Here is a 27855-nt window from a genome sequence, read left to right on the forward strand (position 1 = left end):
GGTTGGAGGGTGCTACCCATGTTCTCCTAAGCCATTTGTAACCCCAAAGTAACTTAAGGTAGTGGTTCTCAACCTTGGCTGCACATTAGAACCACCTGTGGAATTTTTAAAGGAAGGCTGCCTGGGTCCCACCCGCTGAGAGCCTGATGAAATCCGTCTGTGATGAGGCCTGGGCATGGGGAGGTGGAGGTGGGGAGGGTTCCAAAAGCTCCCCAGCTGATTCTAATATGCAGCCAGGATTGAGAACTCTGAATAACCACCCGCAGCCGAGTAGCTGAACAAAAGGATCCAGCACTGTGGACTGAGACAATGTTGTCAAATCTTGGGTGCCCTTGGGCCAGTGTCCCGGGCCTCAGTTTCTTTATCTGTACAATGGGTGATGGCTAAGATCGCAGGCCCCCCCCAGCTATCATAGTTCTCTACTGGCCTCTGGAAGCCCGCTCCCCTCTCTCCCCACCTCCTCCGGCTTTTCCGGTCTCCGCGCCCCTCAGCGCGGGGTCTGGGGGTCCCGGAGGAAGCGGCGAGCAGTGCGGGCAGCCTCGGCGAGCCAGTGCCCCCGTTCGGGCCCTCGCTCCGGGCGCACAAAGCCCCCGGCGCTGACGTCAGGGCCCCTCTCGGCGCGGCCAGCCCCCAGTGCAGGCGGAGCCGCGGCGCGCTCTCACCCCGGCCAGCAAGGAGCTAGCGGCAGCCCAGCGCAGCGCAGCCCGGAGCCCGGCCGCGCACGTGCCGCCCGACCTGCAAACTTGTGCCACCGGCGCTGCCCGTCCCCGGGGAGCCCGAGCGCCCAGCCCTCGCCCGCCCGCCGTCTCAGCCATGGGTAAGCGAGCGCGCTGGCCCCGCGCCACGGCCACGGCCGGCGCCCCCGCCCGGAGGCGCGCGCCCCGCCGAGGGCCCGCCCCAGCCCTCTCAGGTGGCGCCTCCTCGGCCTGACTGCCCAGGTGCGCGCCCTGCCCCGACGTGGGGCGTCTCCACCCGGCAGCGCCTAGGCTGCGCTCGCAGAAGGGAAGGGGTGGCAGGGAGTGGAGACGGCGCGTCCCGGGCGTCGCCAACCCCCGAGACCCACCCTCAGCCTCACGGGTTCGGGTCTGACAGCCGCCGTGTGTGGCTGCCGCCGGCCGCCTTTCGCGGAACGGCTGTGCCGGCTTCCAGCCCTGGCCGGGGGCTCCTGCTTGTTTTTAAGGGGTCGCCCATTTCCCGGGACGCCCGCCCTGTCGCCCGACTTCCCGGCCCTGAGTCCAGTCCTGTCCCGTCCTGCTGTCCTCCCGTTCGCCTTAAACTCCCGGTCCCCCAGCGTGGGACCTCCAAGAGTCAAAAGGGAACCATGCCACTCAACCCCAGGGAAGTAGGAGGGGAGACTGGGCAGGGTGGGACAGACGGCGAGCCTCTCCTTTTCTTTGTCCACTGCTCCAACTCTCAAAGTGCGGGCCCTGGCGCAGGTGGAGACGGTGTGGTGAGTGGATTCCAAAACGCTTGGGACCTCGACCAGCCACGGTGAAAGCCCCAGCTCGGGGGAGTGCAAGCTGTAGGATTCTTTCTGTCACTTCGTAACCCCCCGAAATGCTTCCGTTAGCAACACGGACTCTGTTGGAAAGAAAGTCGTTCAGAGTGCCGTGAAAATCAACCGAATTCCTCTGTATTGGAAATGTCTGAAAGCCTTGCTTGGGAATGGGCTTGGGAATGGGTTTCCTCTCTGTTCCATTAGCCCTTCTCTGGTGGCAGACAGACTCCAGCCACAAGCGCCACAAAGACTTAGGCAAGAGCCCCTGTGAAGCATTTTCAACGGGGAACTCTGTGTGTTTTAGTGGGGCGGGCTGGGAATTCCCTGCGCCCCCCCATCTCCTCGGCTATGAATTGAGTGTGTGTGAGGGGGGCAGAGGGGGTAATTTTGTCCTAATTAAAATTTGGGTGAAAGTAAGGAGGGTATCTTATTTTGCGTTTAAGAGGAGGCTCAGATAATTTTATAGTTAAATCTTCTTAAAAAAGAATTACTTTGTGATCAAAATATGAAAGGAAATAAGGCCCCTGAATCCAACAAGAACATTTTAACTAAAAAGTTAGACAAGAGCTAGGACAAAATCTTTCTAGAGAGGGCAGAATTGAGTGAACGGTCATTCTGGTTCCTACTTCTCTGAATACCCCAAAGGGAGTGGTCACATCACTCAAAGCTCAGTTTTAAATGCGGGTCACACACAAAAACCAGGTGATGGCTGTGGAGCAGCTTGTGAGTGTTTTGGCAAAGTGTGCACTTAAAAAGTGTTGAAGTTATGCAGAAGTGCGGTGTTAGTGCAGGAAAGCATTAACTAATCTTTTCTGAAATAAAGTTATTGCTAGTTTTTTAATGCCAGGCATACCGGTACCAGTGGCATTTGGAATTGCAGCCATTAAAAATGGAGTGTCAGATTACCTCATGGGGGCCTTCTCCAAAGTGGCTTTTATAAAACTCTGGACTTAAGGGGGGGGGCTTATTTTTCAATAGGTGTGGGAGTTAGAGGCAGTTCTCATGAAGCAAATACCCTAACCAGAGGCCCCTTCTCAAGGAAGTACTTTGTGTCTTGGACAATCCTTCGGTCTCTACTTCAGCTGCCAATTTATGGTAATTTGTGCATACTTCACTGGTTCAGCAGTATCCTTGGTTTTAGTTTTTAGTTTTTACATTAAAAAAAAGTCCCATCCATGCCAAAAAGGAAACATAACTGATTTCCTTTGGTAGATTGTTAGTAAATACACCACAGGGCCATGGACTGGCTTTCTTTTTCCAGATGTATTTAATTACTGAACATACCCTGATGAATGTTTTAATTGAAATGATTTAATCTTGGGAAAATTCTTGACTGTGGGTCCATTGAGTTGGGACTTTGGTTCGTCTACAAGTTTTCCTTGCCCTCCTGTCAGTGCATTCACTGGGAAAATGCGCGGGGTTTGCGGAAATAAAAGCGCCTCTCAGACTCATATTTTAAGGTAGTCGGAATCTTTAAGCTGAAAAATAAAATAATGGGCAGTGTGGTATGTACAATTTTATTTTCTAATACATCTTGAAAGAAAACATGGGTTTTGACTCTTGAGCCAATTGTGTTTTTTTTACGGTTTTATTGAGAGAGAATTCACATACCATACATTTAAAGTGTACAAATCAGTGGGTTTTAGTAGCTTAACAGAGTTGTACAACCACCACCACGATCTAACGTTAGCGCATCATCACCACCACCGAAAGCCCCATACCTTCTCCCTCAGCCTCTGGTAACCCCTAATCTGCTTTCTGTCTCTCTAGATTTGCCTGTTCTGGACAGTTCAGATAAGTGGAATCGTAGCAGCCAATTGATGTATGTTTGACTAATAACTTTGGTTGTTTTGTACAATGGGAAGATGTTGATGAGTTTCATTTGTATGCAATAAAACCAAAACAAACCCATTGCTGTCGAGTGGATTTTGACTCATAACAACCCCTATAGGACAGAGTAGAACTGCCCCATAGTGTTTCCAAGGCTGTAATCTTTACAGGAGCAAACTGCCACATCTTTCTCCTGTGGAGCGCCTGGTGGATTTGAGCCTCGGACCTTTTCCCGTTGACAGCTGAGCTCCTAACTGTTGCGCCACTAGGGCTCCTTTTGTATGCAGTATACCAGTGAAATGAGTGATTATGGTTTATCTGGCTGAAAGATAGAAAGTTGGTACACACACAGACAAACACAAACATCCAGTGTTACTCTGGTTTTATCTGATGGGAACTCACATCGCGCAATAGAATTTTGCTTCCTTCCTTGTTCACAGGCCTGAAGATTTAGCAACTAAATGGATTCAATGTAATAACCTCTTCTGAGGCATTTGTAACATATCCATCCTGTTTTTATGTGACTCCTGTATCCTGAGAGAAATGCTGATTTTGTTGGATTTGTTGTCTGTAATTTTAAATGAGAATTGTATGTGAAATGACTGTTTTGACCCATTTTCTGGTAAGGAGTTTTTGTAAGGATTATAAACTTTTTAAATGGCATTAAAAAAAAGAACTGATTTAGAGCAGTTCTCAAACCAATGTGCTTAGGAATCACCAGGTGATCTTGTTAAAAAAAGCAGATTCTGATTCAGTGGGCCTGGGTGGGGCCCAAAAGCTTCCAGGTGGTACTAATGCAGCTGGGCCCAGGACCCACACTTTGAATGAGAAAGAAGTAGAGGAAAAGCCTGGCAGTAGCCAGAGGCCCGGGTGCCTGCCCCAACTCTTCCACTAACTTGCTATGTGATCTTGGGCAAATCATCTTCTTAATTTTAATTTATTATAAAATAAAGGATTTGATGAAATTATTTCTTTGGGCCCTAAAAGACCTAAAAGTATGTAATTCAGAAAAAAGAAATGAGAGGGTAATGTTATGTTTGAAAAACAGGAGAAAACAGCTCCGTATTTGTTTAAACACTGTTTGGTTCTGTGAAGCCAGCATTGCGGGCATCATTTGTAGGTGTGTTAAACCCTGGCATCTTCCACGTGCCCGCCTATGGGACAATTGACTCTTCTCCAAGGAAGCTGGTGGAGGAGGCCATAATGCTCACCCTCTTCAGTGTGTCCAGCTTTGGCTTCTCCTGCCCACTTCTCTGTAGAGCTGGCAGTTCCAGGGAGCCTTTCCTCACCCCACACCCAGGGCCCAAATTACCTTCAGAGGCTGGACTCAAAAAGGAAGCCCACTGAAGGCCCACACATGCAAAGTTTGGTTCAGAAGCTCGCTCAGGAATTCAAATGCAATTGGAGCCAAGGAATGGCTTCCTGATGAACAGCAGGGCAGGAAGTAGCCCTCAGAATGAGCTGGCCTCCCTCCTCCCAGTCTAAAGGTCTAGGAATGGAGCCACCCTCTGGTCCTGGAGAGACAGGACTGAGTCTTATTTTTTGCCTCAAGGCTTAGTACAGTACCTACCTCATCTGAAAAAAAAGAGGACTCCACAAATGCTTGTTGAGTGAGCATCTGCCTTATATTTCCTGGAGAGCCTTCACGGTGATGGGCATGTAACAGGGAGCCAAACACTTCAAGATTGGCCCACGCTGGTTGCAGACCATTTTGGTAGGTGCTCATTTAACCCTAACACATATGGTGAAAATGGAAACACAACACTGTTGTCATCTTTTAATCTTTAGGGCAAGAGTGAATTTCACTGAAAGGGTCTCACCCCAAGCTTTTCTTAACTTCAAAAATCTGACAAGAAGGAAACATTTTTCACTAGAAAGAAGAAAATATTTCATGTGATCAGAAGAAAAAAGCTAAAGGCAAAAAAAGTAATGAACATTCAAATTGATTTTTAAATTGTTTTTTTGGTCTGTGTATGCCTGCAGGAATCAAATGTCTTCTAAAGTGGCTTCAAACTCTGAAAATCCTGTTATTCTGTGGAAATTAGTGCTAAAAGTATTAATATTTAAAAACTATGTCATTTGCTGTATTTAGTATAGGTTATCATAGAGCAAAATACATAAAACTTTACATACTTTGAAATCTGTACATTTATAATGTTGTCGTGTGCCCTTGAGTCGATTCCAACTTGTAGCAACCCTATATGACAGAGTAGAACTGCCTGCATAGGGTTTCCTAGGCTATAATCTTTACAGGAGCAGATCGCCAGGTCTTTTCTCCCTCAGAGCGGCTGGTGGGTTCAAACCGCCGACCTTTCAGTTAGCAGCTGAGTGCTAAACCATCATGCCACCAGGGCTCCTTATGCATATAAACCAAAACCAAACCTGTTGTCATTGAGTCAATTCTGACTCAGCGACCCTATAGGACAGAGTAGAACTACTCCATAGGGTTTCTAAGGAGCGGCTGGTGGATTTGAGTTTTCAGTCTTTTGGTTAGCAGCTAACCTCTTAACCACTGCACCACCAGGGGTGCCCTTATGGATATAGACCTTGATAAAAATGTATTTTATATGATAAAACCTTCAATGATTCAGCTAATATTTATTGAGCATTTACTATATGCTAATTTTTTTAATCACTCAAATGAACACTAAATAAAGCTCAATCCCTGCTCTTGACAAATTTGGTATTTGAATAGAAAAGAAGGCATATTAAAAACACTAACAAGCCAGCTAATTGTAATCAGAAAAATCATGTTAAAATTATTGAATGGTTAATGTAAGCCCAAAAATACAGTAGATGCTCTTACCACCCTTCACCTAATGGACCCATCCAGTTACCCAGCATTCACCACTCTTCTGAACCTTAGGGACCATTGTCATTTCAAAGCGATAGAAGTACAAGGTCCTCTAGAAAAAGAATGTCTAGGGAAAAGGGGGAGAGGTGGTATTTCAGAGAGGGATTCCCTTGGGAGGTAGTTACACTTGCCCTGAGTCTCGAAGGATGAGCAGGATGATGGGGTTCAGGATGTCTGTGAGAGGACAATCCAGGCCCTGGATACGTATGTGCAAAGGCGGGAGACGCAGCAGAGGCTGATGCATGGGCACGGTAAGGAGTTAAGAATGGCGTAAAGGTGGAGAGAGCTGAGGCCAGAAGGTAAAGAGCCAGCAAAGAACTTGGTCACTACCCTGTTGGGGTCACAGAGGGTCATGGGGGGATTTTAAGCAGATGGGTGACACCTGGAAGGAAATGATAATCAACCTGAGATAAAGGAAGCCCACCCAGTGTCATTAAGTGTAAAATTCTGAATAAAAGCACAGTAGGTGTTTTGAGAAGGGTGAGACTTTGTGGCTTATACAGAGCTTCCGGTGAAGACCTGAATTTGAGGTGCATTGAGAAGGGTGGAAAGGATTAGAGTAAAGCATGGACGAGAGAGAGGTAGAAGTGAGCAAGGTTTTTTTGGTGGGATCCTGAAGAAACTGGCCTGGCCATAGCAGAGAGTGGGTGTTGGGGAAAATAGGTTAAGGGGAGGGTATATTGTCTGAATGTCAGATGGGGAGTAGCATGTTAGTTGATAATAAATGGACAAATATAAGTGAATTTTGCGAAAAAAAATTTTTTTTTTTTTTATTGCCTGTTCCCGTATCTCACAATTCTGTGGTTAGGTAAAGTGGCGAAGGAAGAGAAGTGTGTGTCTTTCTGGGATGGGAGGAAATAGGGGTGATCTTTAGAGCTGAAATGGAACCTGGTCCTTGTCTGTTTGTTTATTTGATTATTAATTTAAAAATGGCATTTTTTCCATAAATATTTGAAAGAATTCACTGTCAAAGCCATCTGGGTCTGGAGTTTTCTTTGGGGAAATGTATTAAATTCTGAATTTTATTTCTTTAACAGATACAGAACTACCCAAATTTTCTTTTAGTTTCAGTTTTGTTGTTTTTCAAGGACTGTGTCCATTTTATCTAAGTTATTAAATTTATTGGCATAAAGTTGTTTATAATATTCTTTTACTGTTTAATCCTGTTGTCTATGAGATCTATAGTGATGTCCCCTTGTTCAGTCCTAGTAATACAGATAATTTGTGTTCTCTTTATTTCCCTTGATCATTCTTGGCCATTTATTTTTTAACATTTACTTGAATAGCTTGATACTTAATATCTGACAATTGTATTTGATAGATGAGTCGGCTACTTAATAAAGAAAAGGGGTGCATTTTCTCGTAAGCAGAAAATAGGATTTTAATGTCTAGAATTAAAAGTAGCTTACTAGGTTTTTTTTTAAAAAAACCTGCTAAAGGAAAATTTGTTTAAATCGAGTCTTGGGGTTTTACTCTTAATGGCTGTATGTAACTCAGTATATTTGAACTTGGTGCAACAAGGTCTATTATAAATGACCTTAAGTCAGAGTTAGTGCTTAGTATTTGCTTGTGTATTTATTTATTTTGTAGGACTGTTGTATTCTACTTTCTTCTTTGAAACAGAGGCTTGCTGAAATAAAAAGTCCCCTTTCCTTCCCCTTCAAGTGGACTTTTAGAGCAGGGTTTCTAAGCTTCAGCACTAATGTCATTTTGGGCCAGTGAATTCTTTGTTGGAAGGGGGGGCAGTCCTATGCATTGTAGGATGTTTAGCAGCATCCCGGCCTCTACTTACTAGATACCAGTAGCACCCCCACCCCTCAATTGTGACAACCAAAAATCATTGCCCTGTTGAGAACCACTGCTTTAGATTAAGAGGGATTGAAAACCCTTTGTGCTTCACAATGTCATAAAATCTGAATAATAGTGGTCATTGAGGACTTGGTTGATTGCATCCTTAGAATGGGAGGATCTCTGGCTAAAGTTTTTCTCCTTCAAAAATGGCGTGCTTGGTTGTTTTTTTTTTCAGTCTTTTTCCAACATTATCAGAGACTCTGAAAGTATAATGGGGAGCCTTGTAGACCACCCAATTCACTTTTTCTTTTGGGAAAAATGGTACCTAAACCATTCCAATAATGAGGCCAACTTCTCCTGGGAATACAGTGCCTGGCTTTGCTTGGTAATTTATTCTGATGCTAAATGCACTCTGACTGAAAGTGCTGAATCTATGAAGTTCCTTTTTGCTTACTAAAATCTTTTTCATTATCTCTTTTCTTCATTAAGTAGAAAGACATGAAGGATCTATTCGCATTTCTTAACATCCTTAATTACCTTGATGGCCTTTCCAAATTTAGAATTCATCTTCTTAGCGATAATCAAATCTACCCAGATTAAGCCTTTAAGGCAACCTTCCAGCAAGTTCCGTCCTTAAGGTCTGTAGTCACATCTGCATTACGTTTTTCCATGTGTTTGCCAGAAGCAGGAGCTAGAGGAGAAAGGACCGGTTTCCCCCTGTTGTTCACGGAGATCATTCTTGTGTCGATATTGATCCCGCTGCCCTTCCTGTCTCACTGCTGCACCCCATCCTTAAAACCTCTCCCTACATGGAGGCCAGAAGTCCAGGTTTTCTAAGAGATTCATACATACTTGAAAAAGAGCTCTAATGTAAGAGTGGGGACCTTGGAAGTGAAGGTTGGAAGTAGCCTAGAAGATCTACTTTGTATGGGCGTCAGGTCACTCTTAGCTTTAGGAATGCGGGGTTTCACAGTGTCTCCCTGAAAAGAGTGTTTAAATGGTGGCTTTAAAAAAGGCAGCTTACATGCAGGCATCTGTTGCTTCACACAACCAGCAAAAGAATGAAGATGTCATTAGCAAAGAAATTCAAGGCCTTAAGATAACTTTGATGGAGCACTTTTTTTTTTCCTTTCAGTTTTCTCGTTTGGCATATTTTGACAGTTTCCATGGTAAGTAAAACAGAATTCAGAGTATAAAGGGGACGAATTTCTATTCCGTGAATTGTTACCGGTTTGCAAAGCCATTCTATTGGATTAGTAGCAAACTGTTTTGAGCTCCATTATGTAATGATGCCTCGTCACAAATATTTTTATATGTTTTGGAAGAGGCATTCGTATTATAAAATCATTTTAAAATCTGTTATGGATGTATCATATACATACAAAAAAGTAGATAAAATCGTAAGGGTACTACCGGTTGAAAAATCTTTACAAATGTAACCAGCACTCAGATTAAGAAGCAGAACATTACCATCCCCCACAAATCCCCTTCAGTCTCCCAGGTATCCCCCACCCCGCCAAGGGTAGTCACTCTAATGTCTGCCAGCATGGTTTTACCTCTTTTCACACTTTATGTAAATAGGATCATACAGTATGCACTCTTGTGTCTGATGGCTTTTGCTCACCATTAATAACATTATTTTAAAACGTGATGATATTTTCTGTCCAGGAAATAGACCTGCTGTATAAATCATTTTGGCAAAGCATTTATTAAATGCTGTTGTGTGAAGAGTTGTCATGTGAAGAGTTGTACTAGGGTGTACATAAACCACTGGTTCCCACCCTCTATTTTAAGTGGAAAACATTGGCACAGCAAGTGTGAGAAGGACTTTGAAAATAAGTGGTGAGCAACGGGATAGACGGATGACAAACATGCATCCAGGTGAAGAGATTACAAAGGTAGGGTTTCCCCGTTATCCACCTCAGAAATGAAAAGCGCGTTCTGAGGGGTTGTGAATAAAGAGGAAGTTGTAGGTGTTACATATTCTGAATATGATCAATACGAACATTTTCAGGCTTCAGGATATAAGGCTATAACAGATGTTGGGCTTCCTCCAAATTAGTTTCCTGAAGAATGTGGAGTTTTGGGAATTGTAGTTTGTGAACTTTTGGCTAGTGGACGTTTCAGGTGGACTGCAGTGAGCTTTGGAAAAAAGACTCAAAGAGCCTGGAATGATTCGTGTTTTTATCCTGAAAATGCTTGGGAATAGATATTAAGCTGTTTTTGCCAAATGGACTTTTCTTCTCGTGCTGTCTGGATTCCGACAGTACTAATCTCCCTTTACTCCATTAATGAGGAATTTTCTCTTCTTGTTGGCGGTAATGACGAAGTCAGTGAAATGAACTAGCTTTTAAATCACTGTGTTACCGCTGCTTTCCGAATGGTGGCGTCAGCCTGTACTCTCACCAGCAGTGTCTGAGCCTTGCGGTTTCTCTGTATCTTTACCAGGTTTCGGCCTTATCACAGTGTTTAATTTTTTTGAAAATCTGATAGCTGTCAAGTGGTATTATGTTGTTCTTTATGTTGATTTCTCTAGGGAGATTGACAAATTTTCATAGGTTATTAACTGTTTGGAGTCCCTGTGTGGCACAGTTAAACGCTTGACTACTAGCTGAAACGTTGGCAGTTCAAACCCACCTAGAGGCACTTGGGAAAATAGGCTTGATGATCTGCTTCTGAGAGGTCACAGCCTTGAAAACCCTATGCGGCAGTTCTACTCTGCATGCATGGGGTCGCCAGGAGTCGGAATCAACTTGACGGCGACTAACCACACCAACAACAATTGGCCATTTGGCTTTTCTCTTCCATTTATATCCTTATTTGTCTTTTACATATCTGTAGGACTTCTTCATATGTTCTGGATGCTAATCAGTTAAATGTGTTGCTCATTTCCTCTTCGTCTCTGTGGCTTATCTTAACTTTTTGGAAGACATCTTTTATTGTACAGAATTTGTTTTTTATTGTAATGAAGTCTTAGTTACCAATCTTTTCGATTTGTGCTAATGATTATTTTTGCCTTGTTTACAAACTCTGTTCCTATCCCCAAAGTCATAAAAGATGTTCTTCTATTCCTCTATCTTTTCTTCTAAAAGTTTTTTTTTAATAATATTCCTTTTAATTTTTAGTCATTATTCCACGTTGATTTTCTTTTTACGTATAGTGTAAGGTAGAAATCTGTTTTTATTATATTTCCTATACACAAACCACCATGTTAATAGTTCACCCCACTGGTATTTACGTACTACCCCCTCCCATATATTAAGTGTCCCTGTACAAGTGAGTGGAAACCCTGGTGGTGTAGTGGTTAAGAGCTATGGCTGCTCACCAAAAGGTCGGCAGTTCAAATCCACGAGGTGCTCCTTGGAAACCCTATGGGGCAGTTCTACTCTGTCCTGTAGGGTTGCTATGAGTTGGAATCGACTCGACGGCAATGGGTTTTTTTTTTTATTATTATTTAGTATAAGTGAGTACATCTTTGGACTCCATTCTGTTCCACTGGTCTATTTTGCCATCCCTGTGCTAATACTACACTGTCTTAATTACCTTAGATTTGTAATAGGCCTGGATATCTCTCAGGAGAAGTCTCCTACTCTTGTTCTTCTTTAAAATTGTCTAAGCTATACTCGATCCTTTTATAATCAACTTTTCATGTCCCACATACACTCCTATTATGATTTTGACTGGGATTGTAGTCACTTTGTAGACTAATTTCATGAGAATCTGTTTACTACACTGAATCTTCCATTCATATACATCGTATGGCTTTTCATCTATTTAGATCTTCTTCTGTATCTCCCAGTAATATTTTTCTACATCTTTAAAAAATTTATTCCAAGGTCCCTCACCATTTTTTTTTTTAAGGTTAAAAAGTAAACTAATTAGCGTTCAGTCTAATTCCATGGAATGTAATGGTTTCCTTTTACAGACCTATGACTTCTGGAAGTTCAGCTGGATGGACAAACTTGTTCTGCTTTACCTAGAAGCTGTATGGGGCCATTGATCCTGAGTTATCACGTACCTGCCTGTCATAGGAGCTATATGTGGTAGCTCCATAGCAATGTGCCAAATGCTACAAGTAGCAAACCTACAGGGTGTTTATGTATGTTTTCATGTTTTGAGTAGGGTTTCATCTCCCTGGAGAGAATGGAATCCACTACCATTACTGAGGGGAAATTCAGGTTCTAAACAGAGTTTTGTTTTGCTTTTCTAGCCACTTACTTGCGCTGTACTTTCCCAACTAGTGTATCTTCATGAAAGCTGTTGATTTCATCGTCATCCTGATGGAGAATGAAAAGCTAAATTGTCTCTTCTGTTAACTCAAGAAGAATGTCTATTTACCAGGGGAGGACGGAGCCAGTGGGTAACAGTGAATTATGTTTGCTTGCCTTGTATTTTCTCCAGGACTGTGGAGCCCATGAGTCCTGGGAGTTACTTGTTGAATGTTAAAACTTCTACACAATCATAGAGTTCACCATTTAGTCAAGTGGTGACCTCATCAAGGTCCACAGGGATCCTGAAGATGGGGTCCTGCTGTTTCAATATTTATATCGAATACAAGAAGAGAAGAAATGGATATTGACTTTTTATAGAGGATTTTCTTCCACTGAAGATGGTTGTGCAGTGAAAGACCGACATCGTAGCATATGGAGTACGTTAAAGATGAGATTGATTCTGATTTTGTCCATTCACCAAATATTTATTGGGCTGGATGCTAAGCTAGTGAGAGAGGGATGATTAAGACCTGATCTTCACCCTCAATAAGTCATTCAGTGACATGTTCATTAATTAAAGATGTATGTGTGAGCCTGCTGGGTAGCCAGTGCAGCTAGTACTTACCAGGGCTTCAAATCGGTTCTGTTTCGAACCCCTGCTGAGAATTTGCATTTCTAACAAGCTCCTAGGCGATGGTAATACTGCTAGTTGGGGACCACTTCTGAGAACCACTTGTAGAGCGGTACCCGAACCCAAACCCGTTGCCACTGAGTCGATTCCAACTCATAGCAACCCTGTAGGACAGAGTAGAACTGCCCCACAGTTTCCAAGGAGTGGCTGTACCTCTTAACCACTGCGCCACCAGGGCTCCAGTAGAGCAATGGTTCTCAAAATTTATTATACATAAGAATCACCTGGGGATCTTGTTCAACTTGTATCTGAGGTGGAAATGCAAATTCTCAGCAGGAGTTTGAACCAGAATGAACCAGTTTGAAGCCCTGGTTACTAACACAGGTAAACGGTTTCTACCTTCAAGGTACTTGACCAGCAACGGAAATAATCAACAAGTAAAGAGCCTGTTGTAAACCTGTGTGTTTTGGGTAAAACCTGGCATAGGGCCTAAAGCACTTCTCAGTGGAGGTAATGCATGCGCAGGTAGAGTCTTAGAAGATGAGCCGAAGTGAGGGGAGGTGTTTTTACTTAAACCAATCTTTAACATATTATGATAAAGCCAAACCTGTTGCCTTTGAGTCGTTTCTGACCCACAGGGACCCTATAGGACAGAGTACAACCACCCCATGGGGTTTCCAAGGAGCACCTGGTAGATTCAAACTGCTGACCTTTTGGTTAGCAGCCGAGCTCTTAATCACTGTGCTACCAGGGCTCTAACATTACAATAAAATAAAAATCATCAATAGGTTAAAATGTGGATTTCTCCTAAAAGAGAAATATGACTCAATTTGATCCTTTATGAAGATCAAGTTTAAATTCAAGATGCAAATTTCCTAATTGAAAGGAAAAGAAAAAAGGACAGTTTTTTCATTAATATCTTGGAGCAGTGATGCAGCTAAGGTAACCCAAAAACTAAACCCCTTGCCATCGAGTTGATTCTGACTCACATAAATTTGAATAATACTGAAAGACCCCAGTCATAAGAATATAGTCTTAAAAATTAGCTTCTTTTCGTCAAATGTTTTTCTCTTGGGATGGTCTCTCAATGCAGAATTTTAAATCACAGAACTTAAAATTTGGATGTAAAAGTTAAGTTCTTTTTAATTTTTTATCGTCTTAGGGTTTAGGGATTTGAGCAAAAATGGTGCTTTAGGAGAACGTACATTTGTGATTTGAGGACCTGTTGAGAAACAAGAATCTTTCTGTGAAGTGATGGGTAACAGCCACACACATTTATCTCATTTGACGGCTGAATAAGTCACTTTCTGGAATAAATCAACCTCACACTACAGCCCTCCTGTTCAACGGGTGAGCAGCTATGTAAAATAGCCTAGGAAAAGTTTTCCCTTAAATGACTTAGGGAAACTAGGTAATCCTGAATAGACCCAAGAAAACTTCATTTGCACAAATAACGTCACCAAACATGGAAGTTACACTCGAACAGAAGAACTTCTTTCAATTTTTCTTGGGCGCGCAGTGGTCAAGACCTTGGCTGCTAACCAAAAGGTCGACAGTTTGAATCCACCAGCCACTCCTTGGAAACTCTATGGGGCAATTCTAGTCTGTCCTATAGGGTTGCTAGGAGTCCGAATGGACTAGATGGCAACAGGTTTGTTTGTTTGTTTTAAGGGGACATTTTAAGGAGCCCTAGTTTTTTTTTTTAGTGGCGCAGTGGTTAAGCAGGTGGCTGCTAACCAAAAGGTCTGTGGTTCAAACCCACTAGCCACTCCATGGGAGAAAGATATGGCAGTCTGCTTCCGTAAAGATTAAAGCCTTGGAAACCCTATGGGACAGTTCTGCTCTGTCCTATAGGGTTGGTGTGAGTTGGAATTGGCTCAATGGCACTGGCTTTGGTTTTTGGTTTAAGGGACACTTGGCAGTGTCTGGAGACATTTTTGGATGTCACACCTGTGGGGAGGGTTGCTCCTGGCATCTAGTGGGTAGAGACCAGGGATGCTGCTAAACACCCTACGATGCACAGGACAGCCCCCACCACAAAGAATGATCTGGCCTCAAGTATCAAGAGTGCTGAGGTGGAGAAAGCCTGAGTTAGATGGCGCTTTTGCAGTCAAGACTTTTAGAAACATATAGCCAGGAGAAAGGTTTGGGGTTTTGGCTGAAATAGGGCAAGAAATTCGAGACACTAAATATAGGGCTCCAGATGTGCAAGGAGTTGTCCAGTTCAGAAGGTACCCTTCTGAAGGGTACCCTTCAGGACAAGCATGTCTCTGAGGTAGACAAATCAAGGCCTGGTTGGCACTAATTATTATTGTTGATATGGGCCTATTTGTTTAATTCAGTGGGTATTCACTGAACTCTCACTAGGAACAAGGCATTCTTTAAGAGTTATGAGATACAAATGATGATAGTGAGTATGATATAAAACTGAATCATAATTAGCTTTGGAAAATTCTTTTTGCCTCTAAGATTTTTTTAAGCCTCTTTCTAGCAAACTCTCAAATATTCATGTTAACAGAAGAAGGTGGGCTAGAATATTGAAATGCAGTAATTATTTTTTCATCCAGCATTTAATTTCAAGCAACAGATTTAACCTTTCTTTTTTTCCCCCTAAGAGCTGCTAATGAATAGCACAGTGACTGGTTCAACCATCATATTTCCCTGACTTTCCCAGTCACTGGTGATGAAGATATCATGTTGAGACATATGAAAATGAGACTGACAACATTTGTCCATTTTGAGTATACAAATACGGTGATTTCATATGATTCAGGGTAATACAGCTAGCTTTCCAATAAGCTAAAAAGAAGGCAGAGGTCAAAGTATTCCTGCCAAAGGCTCCTTTACAGTGAGAAAAAAGAGGTTTCCATTCATCTTTTAAAGAAGACTCTGGAACTTTGCAGATGTGGCCAACCATCTCTGTTTTCCTAATTGCATTAAACTATCAATGATAATTTGCTACATTCAAAAAATGCCCCTTTGAAAGAGCCTGATTCTAACTGACTAGGTTTCAGCAGGGTATTCACTTGCAAAATGGGCAACATTCAGATATAACTAAAATCGGAAACTTGCTAATCCTGTCATTAAAATAGCTGTTGTTGCTGGGTGCCTTGGAGTTGAATCCAACTCATAGTGACCCTATAGGACAGAGAAGAAGTGCCCCTTAGGGTTTGGGTTTCTCCCGCCCTCTCCAGACCTGGAATCTCCCTCACAAATACTTAAGAGCCAGACAGCACTTCCATTAGTGACTTTTATTGCATGCCATTGTGGCCCAAGTTCAGGGGCTACAATGATGAATAAGACAGCCACTATTTTAAAAGGAGTTCTAGTGGCGCAATGGTTAAGCGCTTGGCTGCTAACTGAAAGGTCAGCGGTTCGAACCCACCAGCGACTCTGCGGGAGAAAAGACCTAGTGATCTGCTCCTGTAAAAATTTCAGCCTAGGAAACCCTATGGGGCACTTCTTCTCTGTCCTATAGGGTCACTATGAGTTGTATTTTAGTCTTAACTAGAATGCTTCGTTTAATTGTTTTCATAATTTTATTACCCATGAAAAATTATCTTTAGATGAAATGGGCTGTACGTTATTGTTCCCATGGTAACTTTGTACTTCAAATGGCATGCGATGCTTACTTGGTTTAGAAATGTGTGTGTACTTTGATTGCCATAAAAGTCCCTGTACATAAGTGGCTTACATCCAGTGAGTCACTCTTCATTTATTATTATTTTTTTAAATTAATTTTTATTGTGCTTTAAGTGAAAGTTTACAAATCAGGTCAGTCTCTCATACAAAAATTTACATACATGTTGCCACACACTCCTAATTGCTCTCCCCCTAATGAGACAGCACACTCCTTCCCTCCACTCTCTCGTGTTGATTCAGCCAGCTCCTGTCCCCCTCTGCCTTCTCATCTCACCTCCAGACAGGAGCTGCCCACATAGTATCACGTATCTACTTGATCCAAAAAGCTCACTCCTTACCACTATCACTTTATCTTATAATCCAGTCCAATCCCTGTCTGAAGAGTTGGCTTTGGGGATGGTTCCTGTCTTGGGCTAACAGAGAGTCTGGGGACCATGACCTCCGGGGTCCTTCTAGTCTCAGTCAGACCATTAAGTCTGGTCTTTTTATGAGAATTTGGGGTCTGCATCCCACTGCTCTCCCGCTCCCTCAGGGGTTCTCTGTTGTCACTCTTCATTTAAGTGGCATTTCAGTGAATGGCCTGATCACACAAGTTGTTTGAGAAATAACAGGTTATTGCTCTAAAGCACTAAGGATATTTAAAATTTTGAAAATTTTAAAAATAGTTTCCATATGTTCTTGCCATGTCGCGCTGAGTGTAACAACCTTCATGGAATGTTTTCCAGTAATTACAAGGACATGGGGATGGATTATATACTTTGGCGTGATACGGAGTGTCTGCCATTGGCAGCAGTGATGGAGGCGGATGCGTCCACCTGCTTTTCACTTGCGGGCCCCACGGTGCTGGGCTTGAATATTTCATTCTCTTTCTGCCTCCGCTCTGCTGCCAGGGAGGTTCCATTATAACCAGCCTGCTGCTTTGTTGGATTTGATTTTGTTTCGTTTGTTTTTCCTTTTGAAAATGGGGCCTTCTTAAAACACACACACACACAAATACATGTTCTTTATCAACCAACTAGGCAGTTTATAATGCTGCATTGTTTTACATACAATAGCCTGGGGTGGGAGCCCTAGGACAGTTCTACCTCAGGAGGAGAGTACCCAGCCTTTGTGGCAGCTGTTGACCACTCAGAGTCTTTTTAGACGTGACTATTTTGCAAATGGTTGAGGCCTTTTAGAACATTTTAAATTGTGGCTAAGTGGGGCATCACAATTTATGTAGCTATGTCCATGCATAAATGTCATTGTGTATCCACATTGGTAATAGGAATATGCCCCACACTGGGGACACGTTACAGTGACAACTCTGATTTTTCGAAACATTCATTCCATAAACTTGTGGGGGTCGTGTAAGGAAGAGTACTGCTTCAGTTGTAAGCGTCTCTTTGATCTGTTTCTGCCTTTCTGGAAATCCGTCATTGGCAGAGCGTGTTTGTAATTCCATGTTGACATCTTTTTTTTTTTTTTGATGACTCAGACAAGCTGCCTTGGTCACTGAGAAAAGAAAATTATAGTTCAAAGCCTCATCAGGCAGGCCAGAGGCTGCTGCCATAGCCCTGACTGCTCTGTGCCCACTTGCCACAGCCCCTCCCGAGGCCACGTCAGAGCAGCTGAAATCCTGCTGGGTCTTTCAGAGCCCATAGGGGATATTCAAGTGGCAGGTGCACTTAATTACTTAGTGTATTACAAATGCAGGAGAAAAAGCTCTGAGAGTTTTTGGATTGGGGGTACAAGGCCACTTTGTTTTGATGAATCAATTTAGTTTCCACAGAAATCAGAATATATGTGTATATCAGTCAAGAAATGGGTATATATAGATACATGTATATAACATACACATATATACATTATCAGCTGTGGTGGCGTCAGCCCCTGACCAATGGCAACCCAATGCACAACGGAACAAAATGGTGCCCAGTTGTGTGCCATCCCCATGATCAGTTGCAGATCAGACCGTTATGATCCATAGGATTTTCATTGGCTGATTTTCAGAAGTAGATCGCTAGGCCTTTCTTCCTAGTCCATCTTAGTTTGTAAGTTCCACTGAGATCTGTTCAGCATCGTAGCGACTTGCAAGCCTCCACGTGCATGAGGTGCATTGACTGTAATCGAACCTGGGTCTCCCGCATGGAAGGTAAGAATTCTACCACTGAACTAACACTGCTACTTATAATACATCAAACCCAGTGCCGTCTAGTCGATTCCGACTCATACTGACCCTATAGGCCAGAGTAGAACTGCCCCATACAGTTTCCAAGTAGCGCCTGGCGGATTTGAACTGCCGACCCTTTGGTTAGCAGCTGTAGCACTTAACCACTCTACCATTAGGGTTTCCTATGATACATAGATACCCATTATGTACAGAAAATGGGCATATATGTTATGTGTAGCATATATGTGCATAGACATACGTGCATATACATATATAGGATATTTATATAACATACACATGTATATATACACATATATTCTATATATGTGTATATATACATGTGTGTATTATGTTTATTGAGTACTTACTATGTATAGGCACTGTCCTAAGTGCTTTAACATGCATCAACCATTGGAACCTTCACCATTTCATCCATGTGATGCCTGAGGTAGAGAAGTAACCTGTCCAAGGTCACACAACTAGGAATTGGCAAAGCCAGTATTTGAACCCAAGCACTCTGGCTCTAAATCTTTATTTCTCCCCTCCATGAAGGTGGTGCAATCAATATCTTTTAATGATACAACTGATTTGGTTTCTTAGGTGTTGGAACTCGTAACTACAGAGGACCTTCTGCTAATACAGAGATGGAACAGACAGTGCCATTTCTCCTACCTATTTTTTTCTGCCAGTTAAGGAGAGGGACTAGAGCCTGTGGCTCATTTTTTAATAGCCTCAATAGTGGCACGCTTTCGATGGTGGGTTAGATTTGGAAAGAGATCACGGTCGTTTGGGCCAGATCCAACGAGCAAGGTGGATGACCAGCCTGAGGAGTGCCATTTTGGGACTCAGTAAAATAATGTAAATTGTTTATCCTCTCTAGATAATTCCAAAAGAGAAGTGGCAGCATCTTCAGAAGATGTTTACAGCCTTGCAGGTACATTGGAAGATCAGTTCTTTGTAATTATTATTTTTTTAATAAAACATGCAGAGACAATTTCATTACTTACTAGTTGGGATATAGGCTTAACTATTATAAAAGAAACCCCAAAATGTTAATAATAATGGCTTAAGCATGCCAAAAGTTTTACATCTGTTCAGTGTAAAAGCCCAAGCTGGTACAATGGCTCTGCTCCAAAAAAGTGTCAGGGACCTAGGCTCGGTCTGTCTTGTTTCATCATATTCAAGACTTGGCTTATGTTTCAGGCCCAAAACAGCTGCTCCAGCTCCTGTTATCACGTTCTGGTTCCTGATATTAGGAAAAAGAAAAAGGAAGGCAAGCCCTTTTCTTTAAGGCCATGCATGCATCAATTCTGCTCAAATCCCATTGGCTAAAACATAGTCACATGATCATACCTCGCTGCAAAGGAGTCTGAGAAACGTAATATTTAGCTGGGAAGTCATGTGCCCAACTGAAAATATTATTACTGTGGAAAAGAGGGGAATAGATTTTGGAAACAGCAGCAGTGTCTGCCATACCTCTTCCATATTAAAGAAAGTAAAACTGGTAGAACATACAATGTAAACTTTCAGATTTTTTTTAATTTCAAGTGTTGGAATAGTTTGTTTATTTGGGTTTCTTAGGGTGCAGAATAATGACACTCTTGTAATCCATGTTCCATATTAACCTTTCCAATGTAAAACTTTAGAAAAAAATCCATGTAATCTATTTTATAACTCTTCGTGATGAAAGAAAGGGAGAGTTTTCAAGGAGCTGAGACTCCTGATGCAGTATGAATATAAATTTCCTCACTTGGTAAAAGACTCAATCAACATTAAGACTTAAAAGCAAGATGGAACCAGGAGATACTGAGGTGCTTATGGTTTACATTTGAAGTTGGCTCACCTGCTGCTTTTGATTAACATTTTGGCATGTGTAAATTGAGGAAGAATGCTTTTTTTATGTAAAATTACTCTAATATTCAACACCAAAGCAGAATCCTATGTCAGGATCCTGTCTGGTGATCTAAAAAGAATAGAAGGACTGGAATGTGCTGGAATTGCCCCTTTTATTTTGTATTTAACGTAATACTTAACATCTTCCTATATAATAATTAGTTATAAGCATACTGCTTCCAAGGAGACCTGGTGGTGTAGTGGTTAAGCACTCAGCTGCTAACCAAGAGGTCGGTGGTTTGAACCCACCAGCTGCTCTGTGGGAGAAAGATGAGGCATTCTGCTTCTGTAAGGATTTATAGCCTCGGAAACCCTATCGAGCAGTTCTGCTCTGTCCTATAGAGTTGCTGTGAGTTGGAATCGACTGATGGCAATGGGTTTGGTTATGTTGCTTCCAGCCATACAAACTTTTGATTATAAATATTTAATACTTTTCATCTAAATTAAAAATAAGATATATACTATATTTTCCTCATAAGGGTATAGTATGGATTCAACGATTTTGCTCATCCCATATGGAGTTGTCTTCAGGCCAAGATGTGGAAACAAAATAAATAGATTAAACTGCGAACTTTCAATTTTTTTTTTATGGTAGCCAGATGGGGAGTCATTTTTAAACAGCCAAAATTGTGTCAAGTACCAAAAGTGATGATCACACTAATGGCGCGCATGGGATGGGGTGACCCTGCCACTGATGAAAGCAGGGATTCTTGCCCTCCTTAAGCTAAATGGAGCCCTGGTAGCACAGTGGTTAAGAGTTTCCCTGCTAACCAAAAGGTTGGCAGTTTGAATCTACCAGCCACTCCTTGGAAACCCTATGGGGCGGTCGCTGTGAGTCGGGATTGACTTGATGGCAACAGGTTTGGTTTTTTGGTTTCCTAAGCTAAATATACCAAGTATTTCTTTCATCACAGCGCTTCTGTTCTCTTGTTTGTTTGTTCATATTATTGGCTCTTCTGTTCAGATGATCTTTTTTTTTTTTAATTGTAAAAATACCTATAACAAAACAGTTGCCAATTCAACAATTTTTACGTTAGATGGTCATTGTAATTAACAGTTTTTCAAATTTGAAAAAATATCAGCACTCTATCAAAAGGATTGCTTCGAAAGTGTCATGTTCCCTAGTCTTTGACCTAATTGTTTGATGCACGAACCTCAAATAAACATCAAAACCATAAGGAACAAAAGTAAAGGCGGAGGTCAGATGATTTTGGGGGAGAGGGTAAAGTGGGTTTCAGAAATCAGGCTTTAGATGCTAAGTAATAGAGCAGTCTGTGCAAGCATTGCTTTGATCAGTGACAACAATTAAATCTTTTATTGGTTGAACATCACTTTGCTGCCTGAACAATAAACATTTTTTTTCAGCAGTGGAACATACATCAATGGAGTAACTGCAGAAAAATTATTGTCTGTGTTTCTTTAATGGAAAGCAGTGCTTTCTGGAATTGCATTTTTAGAAGTTGGAAGCTGATATTTTGGATTTTATCCTTGAATTTCCTGTAGATGAAGCCTATGATTGTTTGGTAAGATTGTTCACACTCATCTTGGCCTCAGTTTTCTCATCCGTGAAAGGGAAATGGTGAACTGACAAAGGAAATAACGCGTGTTCTGGGTGGTGGAAATGGTTTGCTTTCAGCTACTAACCGAAAGGTTGGTGGTTCAAACCTACCCAGTGGTGCCATGGTATGCTTCCATAAAAATAACAGCCAAAAAAAAAAAAAAGATTGCAACCAAGAAAACCCTACGGAGCTCAGTTCTACTCTGTAACTCACGGGGTTGCCATGAGTTGGAATCAAGTTGACGGCAGTGGGGTTGGTTATGTGGTTGGCAACTAGGGAAAGGTTTGGGGGTGGTCATGTCTTCAATTTTATAAGCTCAGGCCAGGTAAGTGGCTGCTGGGGAGTGACGTTCACATTCACTTTACCCTCAAGCCTGTGCCAGCTCTTTGGAAAGAAACCCCATCCATCCTCACTGTGCAAGGAAACGTGTAACGGCTTTCCTTCAGGAAATATTTTCATTGACTTTTCTCCATTTCGTGAGTCACATATTCCATTTATAGCAGTGTCTGCTGTGGGGATTTGCCAGATGAATACCCAGTAAGATCATGGAGTGCAAACTTATATAAACCCCTTGGTGGTATTTTATTTCAATAGAGGTTGAGATGGACTGATGAGCTGTTAAATGATCGTGAAAAGAGAGCTTGGTTTGGGAAGTGAATTTGGTTTCAAAAGTAATTGTAAAGGGCGAAAATGATAGGTATTTCATGGCCTCAGTAGCATGTTTCCAATACGATAGCCACTAGCTATTTAATTTCACATGAGCCACATTTGAATTGCTCAGTAGTCACATATAACTAGCAGCTACCATATCAGACAGTACAGATAGAGGACATTTTCATCACTGCAGAACATTCTATTGGATAGTGCTAGTCTGTAGGCACCTAAGAAAGAATTAATTATGGTATAGCAGGAGGAGGCTTGGAATGGAAGTTAACATGAGGTCATACTGCAGTAGGGTGGGTCTAATCCAATATGACCCATATACTTATAAAAAGAGAAGAGACCCAGAGACACAGACATAGAGGGAAGACAGCTATGTGAAGATAGAGGCAGATATTGTATCTATAGGGTCGCTATGAGTCAGAATTGACTTGACGGCAGTAGGTATGTGGTGTGTGTATCTACAAGCCAGGGAGTGCCAAGATTGCCAGGAACCACTAGAAGCTGAAAGAGGCAAGGAAGAATCTTCCCCTAGAGCCTTCAGAAAGAGCAGGACCCTGCTACACCTTGATTTTGGACTTCTAGCCTCCTGTACTGTGAGACAATAAATTTCTGTTGTTTTAAGCACCTAGTTTGTGCTTCTCTGTTACTATAGCCCCAGGAAACTGTTACATTTAATAAAACCATTTGAACACAGTAGGCTCTGGGGAGCCTAGCTCTACAGCCTAGCTCAACAGTTTTGCTTGGCTGACAGCCATAGTGGTTAAGAGTGAGTACTTGGAAACCAGTCCTGTATTCGAATCCTGCTCCACTGTTTCCCTCGTGGGTAATCAGGAGCACGTTCCTTAACTTCTTGGAGCCTTCAGTCTCCTCCTCCACTTAGTGAGGTTGATCAAAGGCACCCACCGGATTCAGTTATGCTGAGAATGAAGTGAGATGACTTATGCAAAGTTTTAGTACAATATCTGGCCCCTAGTAAGCATTCAGTAAATACATGCGCAGCATCAAGTTCTTCTTCATCATCACCCATATAACGAGGCTGCCCAAAGGCGTCGGCAGCTATACTAATAGAAGTATTCCGGGTGGGCTTGTTATTAATTGTGACCAATATGCCATGCTAATGTAAGATGTTAATAAGGGGAAACGATGTACTATCTTTGTAGTAGTTCTGTAAATCTAAGACTGTTCTAAAATAAAAACATTATTAAAAGTAGTTACTGTATAGGCAGTACTACCTCATTAGATGAGAATAAGATATTTTCTTTGTTCATTTTTCAACAAATATTTGTGTGCTAAGTGAATGCTCAGTACACCTGAAGTTTACTCCTTTTATAACGATCCAAAATGTTTTTATATCAAATATTCAAGGGCAGATATTTCTAGGATATGTCCCTTTATATGCATGCTGAACAAAATTTTGTTTATAAAATTCTTTTTTATTTTGAAATAACTTTAGACAGAGAAAAGTTACAAAAATAGTACAGAGTTCCTGTATACCCTTCACCCAGCTTCCCCTGACGTTAACAACTTCCATAACTACGGTACAATGATCAAAACCAAGAAATTAACACTGGGACAATACCGTTAATTACGCAACTCCAGATTTCACCAGTTTTCCCTCTCGTGTCCATTTTCTCTTTCAGGATCCAATTTAGGACCCCACACTGCAGTTAGTTGTCACACCTCCTTAGTCTCCTCCCATCTGTGACAGTTCCACGGTATCTTGGTGCTTTTCACGACCTTGACTTTTTTGAAGAGTATTGGCCAGGTATCTTGTAGAATTCCCTCAATTTGGGTTTGTCTGATGTCTCTTGATTAGGTTGTGGTCATGCATTGGGGCAAGAATGCTGCATAGGTGATGTTGAGCCCTTCACTATGCATCGTATGAGGGGACACATGGCATCAATATGTCTCATTACAGGTGATGTAAACCTTGATTGCTTGGTTAAGGTGGTGTCTGCAGGTTGTGATCTGTTTTTATAAGTATCTTTGTTAATGGACAGCATTCCTGTGCTATGCTGTAATATCAGAATGAGATGGGAGGAATTATGCCCAAGCACTACATGGTTTCAAATAGCTGTGCTTTTGATTTTTATATGTGTATTTTTCTCTCTCATTAATCTCATTCATGCTGTCAATGACAACTTCTCTCTGGTTTCAGTGTTCTGCCACCAATTAACCAAAAAATCAAACCAGTTATCGTTGAGTTGATTCTGACTCATGGTGACCCCATGGGTGTCAGAGGAGACCTGTGATCCTTTGGAAGTAGATCCTCAGGCCTTTCTTTGGAGCTGCCGCCAATAAAAAAAAAAAAAGTGGTTAATAAACAAACTGTTACAGTTGTGTTTAAAGTAAGAACGAAGAGGCTATAAATCAAGAGGCTATTAATCAAGACCGGGGAAAGGAAGTTGTTGTTGTTAGCTGCTGTCAAGACAGCCCCCGACTCATGGCAACCCCATGCACAATGGAATGGAAATGCTGCCTGGTCCTGTGCCATCCCTGTGATCAGTTGCAGATCAGACAGTATCCCGTTGTGATCCATGACGTTTTCATTGGCAGTACATGAACTTTAATAGGTGTTCTTTGAAGTATTTTTTCTGCTAACTTTAAATGAAGAACTGTATTTAGTAGTCCATTTTAAAGTTAGACAAACTTGGATTTTAATCTAACTTTAAATGGTTAAGAATAATTTTTTTAAAGTCAGACAAACCTGGATTTTAATCATGGTATTGTCCCTCACTAGTAAGTTATTTCGCTTCTCCATGTCATAGTCTACATGCCCTTACAACCTCCTCTTGGGTCTCCATGAAGAATAAATGAGAAGATGTAAATGATGTCTTGGGCTCTGGGTCAGATATGTGGTAAGTGCCCAATAAATGTCAGATGCTATCTTTGATATTATCCCACACAGCACTCTTGTGGCCTCTTAAGAGTTGACAGAGCACAAAAGGATAAATGATTAGCTTTGCATCCAGATTAACCCACAATTGGGTTATAGAACTAACAGGAGACAAAGAAGCAGGAAAGGCCTATAGACTCTTCTGTACGTTTATTCCCTAAAATTTAAATGCTGTTAGATCATTCTGAAGTTAGTGATCTTGCTTTTGTGACCCTAATTCCAGAATCTTTCTTGGGGTGACATATAGAACATAAAAGAACTTTTTTCTATAACTACCATATTACTGGAAACCCTGGTGGCGTAGTGGTTAAGTGCTACGGCTGCTAACCAAAGGGTCGAATCTGCCAGGGGCTCCTTGGAAACTCTATGGGGGAGTTCTACTCTGTCCTATAGGGTTGCTATGAGTCGGAATCGACTCGACGGCCCTGGGTTTTTGGTACCATATTACTTACTAATAAAATAGTAATATATTGAGATTACCTTATTAAAATTATTCTTTGGAATCAGTTTTGGGAGTATCTGATAGTTGAAAAGAGTTTATGAATTTGGCTGGTGATCTTCTTTCCCAAAAGCCACCTAATTCTTTGAAGTACTGGATATTTCCAGTAGATTTAATCCTAAAATATGGAGGTCATTAAAAAAAACCAAAAACCAAACCCAGTGCCGTCGAGTCGATTCCGACTCATAGCAACCCTATAGGACAGAGTAGAACTGCCCCACAGAGTTTCCAAGGAGCACCTGGCAGATTTGAACTGCCCACCCTTTGGTTAGCAGCCGTAGCACTTAACCACTACGCCGCCAGGGTTTCCATGGAGGTCATTAGGCTGGATAATTCTAAAAAGAACATAAAAATACTAGATTCACTCCATTTCTAGGAAGGTAAGGTCTAGTTTGACACGATAGCCACAACGATGGACTCAAACATACCAATGACTGTGAAGATGGTGTAGGACTGGGCAGCATTTTCTTCTGTTGTACATAAAGTCACCATGAGTTAGCTGACTCGATGACAACCACCACCAACAAGGTCTAGTTAGGTTGTGGTCTGTAAGATAGAATTACAGCAAGATTCATTAGGCTTAAAATTCTCTCTAATCATAAATTATTTCAAACTAAAATCTTTATATAGGCTAAAACAAAACAAAACCCATTGCTGTCGAGTCGATTCAGACTCATAGCGATCCTATAGGACAGAGTAGAACTGCTCCATAGGGTTTCCAAGGAGCACCTGGCGGGTTCAATCTGCAGACCCTTTGGTTAGCAGCCATAGCACTTAACCACTAGGCCACCAGCGTTTCCCTGTATAGCCTATCTCAACGGAAAACAGTTGATTTTTTAATATGTATCAAATCTTCAAAACATAGTGGCCAGTCAAATTAAAGTGCTTGTCCCTGCTGCAATGGGACATGGTGTCCTAGAAACAGCCAAACCTATACTGTATTCCATTTTAGTCCTGAGCCTCCAAAATGAGACTTTAGAATTAAATTTGGCTATTAGCCCAGATTTACTCAAATTTTTTAACAAGCAGTGCTTTGTACTTCAGCATCCCACCACCACCCCCAACTTTGTAACTGGTGAGGGGAGGGGAAGTGGGAGGAGGCGCCTGAACAAAAAACAAAAGCAGCTGCTAGAGAGAAAGCCCAGTGAAAGGGGGGAAGAAAAACAATTCTGCCATAGCAGCTGTTCACATTATCCAAGGAGGAAGCCCTTGCTTTACATTCGATCACGCTTAAAATTTCCAAAGGTTTAGAGATGTTCTCTGTGTGGGGAGAAGTGAAATGAAGTATGGGTGGATTAGTGTGTGAATGGAAGTAATTTAAAAGACCAGAGACCCTTGAGTCAACACGGCCTTTGCCTCATTTTAAAGTTTGGAACCGTTGTTTGACTCAAGATGGAGTCGGAGTTTGGTTTGATTTGCTTTTTGAAAATCTCATTGTTTCATGAACGGAGGACATAGCTGGCTCAGGCTGAATTGTCTCCCATCCAAGATCAGATAGAGGGCTTTTAGCTTCTAACTGCAGAATACCAAGTACTCGCGCTGTGAGGCTGGGCAGACTGGGAAGGCGAGCAACCTTGTCGAACCTTGGTCCGTTTTGGGAAGATTTTGTGATAGCAAATGGCACATATTGCTGGTCTGAGAAATCGGAATTACCCAGGCAACATGGAAGAGCTTGTGTGGCTAGCTGGCCTAGAAAACTCTTTCTTGAGCTGTTCATTTCCATATTGTACAGATGG

General features: G+C 42.0%; 1 protein-coding gene across 1 annotated transcript in view; it reads left to right on the forward strand.

Annotated features, from left to right (window-relative positions):
• Positions 1–600: 600 nt before the first annotated feature.
• Positions 601–27855, forward strand: part of GPM6B (glycoprotein M6B) — a 164460-nt gene continuing 137205 nt past the window's right edge. Inside the window, exon 1 of the mRNA XM_049873348.1 lies at positions 601–817. Within this exon, the coding sequence (XP_049729305.1) occupies positions 814–817 (4 nt within the window). The 5' untranslated portion in view covers positions 601–813. The remainder of the gene's footprint in view (positions 818–27855) is intronic.

This window comes from Elephas maximus, chromosome X (genome assembly GCF_024166365.1).
Source record: "Elephas maximus indicus isolate mEleMax1 chromosome X, mEleMax1 primary haplotype, whole genome shotgun sequence".
Lineage (NCBI taxonomy): Eukaryota > Metazoa > Chordata > Mammalia > Proboscidea > Elephantidae > Elephas > Elephas maximus.